This window comes from Haplochromis burtoni, unplaced genomic scaffold (genome assembly GCF_018398535.1).
Source record: "Haplochromis burtoni strain Fernald_Lab_line unplaced genomic scaffold, NCSU_Asbu1 Contig_6943, whole genome shotgun sequence".
Taxonomy (NCBI): Eukaryota; Metazoa; Chordata; class Actinopteri; order Cichliformes; family Cichlidae; genus Haplochromis; species Haplochromis burtoni.
In genome coordinates, this window is record NW_024589300.1 from 1 (window position 1) to 1,117 (window position 1,117).

General features: G+C 38.7%; 1 protein-coding gene across 1 annotated transcript; it reads left to right on the forward strand.

The window, feature by feature from the left end:
• Positions 1-222: 222 nt before the first annotated feature.
• Positions 223-1,106, forward strand: LOC102306440 (serine protease 27; the record flags this gene model as incomplete). Its single annotated transcript, XM_005953670.2, has 3 exons — positions 223-305; positions 588-780; positions 900-1,106. Coding segments are annotated over exons 1-3 (440 nt in total), but the record flags the coding sequence as incomplete, so codon positions are not given.
• Positions 1,107-1,117: the final 11 nt, after the last annotated feature.

Here is a 1,117-nt window from a genome sequence, read left to right on the forward strand (position 1 = left end):
CTCGCAATGTGTTGCTTGCGCTCTCAACATTTCTGCCCGTGCGCGTTCAACTCTTTCTGTACACCGTTATATTTGTGCCACAAAACCAGCAACAAAAAAAACCCAGATGAAGTCATTTTCAAAATTTGCATGAAGAACCTTCCAACCAGTAGGGGTTTGTTGCTAAAATTATGCTCTGTGATTGGTGGCTCCATGGCCACCAGCACAGTGAGAACAGGCTTAAAAAGGTCCCAGCACAGCATTCACTGCAAGCTGAACAACAGCAATGGCTAATCTGATGCTTCTTCTTCTTATCCTGTGGGTTGGTGAGTGAAATATTGCACTTATTTCCTGTGTGTATTTTCACTTGATTTGAACTATTTCTCAGGTTGTGACAAAGCTGTCTTAACAAATGATCATTTAACTTGACTTGGTTAAGTTTCACTAAATCATCAGATACTGTTTTTGTTCATCTTTGTCCTTTTTTTATTTTCATCAAATCTTTGCAGACACATTTCTGCTGTTTACAATTATAATAACTGAAACGAATATGTTGTTCTTCAGACAGTAGAAAAAAACAGTTGTGAGTAACTTATTTTCTTTTTCAGGCATCACAGTCAGCACAGGAGTAGATTTGCACAAAAGGGTCTATGGAGGTCAAAAGTGTCCAGACACTGAGCGTCGGTATCATGTGAAACTGATGGCAACAAATGGAACACATGAAACTTTCTGTGGTGGCTCACTGATCCATGAACGCTGGATTCTGACTGCAGCTCACTGCTGGAAAAATGAAACTGGATGGTGAATAAATAACAGTTTGACTTAAAATTGTGTTTTATAAGAATTTAAAAATAAAGATAGCATTTCTTATGCTCATGTTCACTAATTACAGTCACTAACACCCATTTCTCCTTGTGCAGGGATATGTATGCAATTTTAGGAATTCATCCAAGTCCATGGTGGACAAAGTTATTACCATTTTTAAAAAAACAAAAAAACGTGAAAGTCACAAGTGGACCAGTGTTTGTGGGCACAAATACGATTGATGACATCATGCTACTGGAAATTCCTCCACAACCAGGCAGGATCACCGTTGCCTTACCAAACTGTGCAAATCCTCCCAAAATGTAAGTTGTGC